Source organism: Apaloderma vittatum, unplaced genomic scaffold, assembly GCF_000703405.1.
Source record: "Apaloderma vittatum isolate BGI_N311 unplaced genomic scaffold, ASM70340v1 scaffold2928, whole genome shotgun sequence".
Lineage (NCBI taxonomy): Eukaryota > Metazoa > Chordata > Aves > Trogoniformes > Trogonidae > Apaloderma > Apaloderma vittatum.
Genome location: NW_009730042.1, coordinates 105,158 through 106,897, shown reverse-complemented (window position 1 = coordinate 106,897; position 1,740 = coordinate 105,158). Strand labels below are relative to the sequence as shown.

The following is a 1,740-nucleotide window of genomic DNA, read 5'->3' as shown; positions in this document are numbered from 1 at the left end:
ATAAGATATATATAAAAAAAAAAATGAAATGCCTTGGCTTGGCCACTCTCTGGATAACAGGCAAACTCTTTTGTGTTGGACTTCTGTTACGAATTGCGCAGTCCAATTTTTTTTATCGTTAATTATTATTAATTTTTTTATTACTTTTTTCTTTCTCTATCTGAGATTGTGTTACGGCACAAACAGATCAATTTATCGTATTCGTTTTTACGTCCAGCCTCCAGAGTCACCCCTCCTTTTATCCAGTAGCTCGCGATACAGGAAATCAAAAAAAAAAACAATGCAAGTAGTTGATTCGGTAGCAAATATGAATCTATATGATGATGTGTTACCAAAAATAGACACTTACTGCCGTAAGGAGAGTTAGCTGAGGAGCCATTAAGAAATCCAGGGGAACCTGGTACACCTAGATTGGGCATGCCGGCATTGCCATATCCATTCATGCTATTGCTGACTGTGTTGTAATTGGACTGCTGAGGAGTGCTGCTGGGAACATATCCTCGCGGGGAAACACTGCTTGTGTTGCGACTGTAACCTACTGTGTTAGAAACCCCCCCACCCCAAAAAGATAATGTTATTTTTCTAAGATAGACTTAGGGCTGGGGGGTTTCCTCATGCAGCATATATTACACAGTTTTAATTGATTGCACAGCTTTGCTCTGAGTTGTCTCTCGCTGCCCTATCAACTCTTGCAGCTGGAGATAACCTTATCACGCCAGCCCTACTTAAATCATCCGCGAGCACTCTATGTTGTCTCTCCTCTCAGCACAGACAGCCAACAAAAGCTCTCTTCGATCCAGCTGTGTCAGGTGCCTTCACGTTTGTCTTTAGGAGCAATTATCAACAGGCTCGAGTCCCGCTTTGGACCAACACACTGAGTGAACTTTCGGCCTCTCCAGACCTCCAAATGCCACAGCTGACAAGAAAAACTTTTTTCTTTTTTCTTTTTTCTTTTTTTTTTTTCTGGTTGCGGTGATTTATTTTAAAAGGCTGTTTTGGGGTCTTGATGTCTACGATTGATATTTTTATGCTAACGACAAACTCGTACTTTCATAAGGTGTAGCCATCGGTGAAAACTAATTCAAGATCAAGTACAGAATTTTATAAGGCTTATTAGCTTGGAAATGCATCACAAGACAATCTTTTTAGAAGAGGAAACATAGCAGCAGCAGGATTTAAGCAACAGTTTGTCCCTATCTGAGCAATCAATTTAATAATTACGTTGCAAGCAAAAAATATGGGTTTGAACATATCTAATAATCCTGCTTCCCTCCTTTCATTAGTATCAAAATTAATTTTAAATGCAATATGCTACATGCATTTTCAATTACAACAGGTAAATTAAATCAACTATTACTTTTATTAGTAACATATATGTCATACATGCCTATAAACAAAGTATTTTAAAAATCACAGACATCAAATTAGATTTATCTGTGTAAATATTCCAAAACCAGGTGGACATACCTAGACGTAATTGTTTTATAAAGAACACACACGTTGTATATTTACTGTGAGTAATAAAGAGCTTTCTACGCTTTGCCAATTTTTTTTTTAATTTTTTTTTCCACTGGAGATGCTTTACCATAACAGTAAACGAAAGAACAGGAAGAACTAAATATTAGGAGGAAGCTAAAGACTGATACGGGGAGAAAAAGAGGGAGGACAGAGCGGTGACATCAGCTCGTATCAATAGGCCACAAAACGCTCGACAAGGTGAAGGATTAAGCTCTTGAAATC

At 37.9% G+C, this 1,740-nt stretch overlaps 1 protein-coding gene across 1 annotated transcript in view; it reads right to left on the bottom strand.

The window, feature by feature from the left end:
• Positions 1-349: 349 nt before the first annotated feature.
• The window catches only part of LOC104277849 (transcription factor COE3), a gene marked incomplete at its 3' end in the record, with an annotated part of 106,236 nt that continues 104,845 nt past the window's right edge, over positions 350-1,740 (bottom strand). The window contains exon 10 of the mRNA XM_009874624.1: positions 350-538. Within this exon, the coding sequence (XP_009872926.1) occupies positions 350-538 (189 nt within the window). The remainder of the gene's footprint in view (positions 539-1,740) is intronic.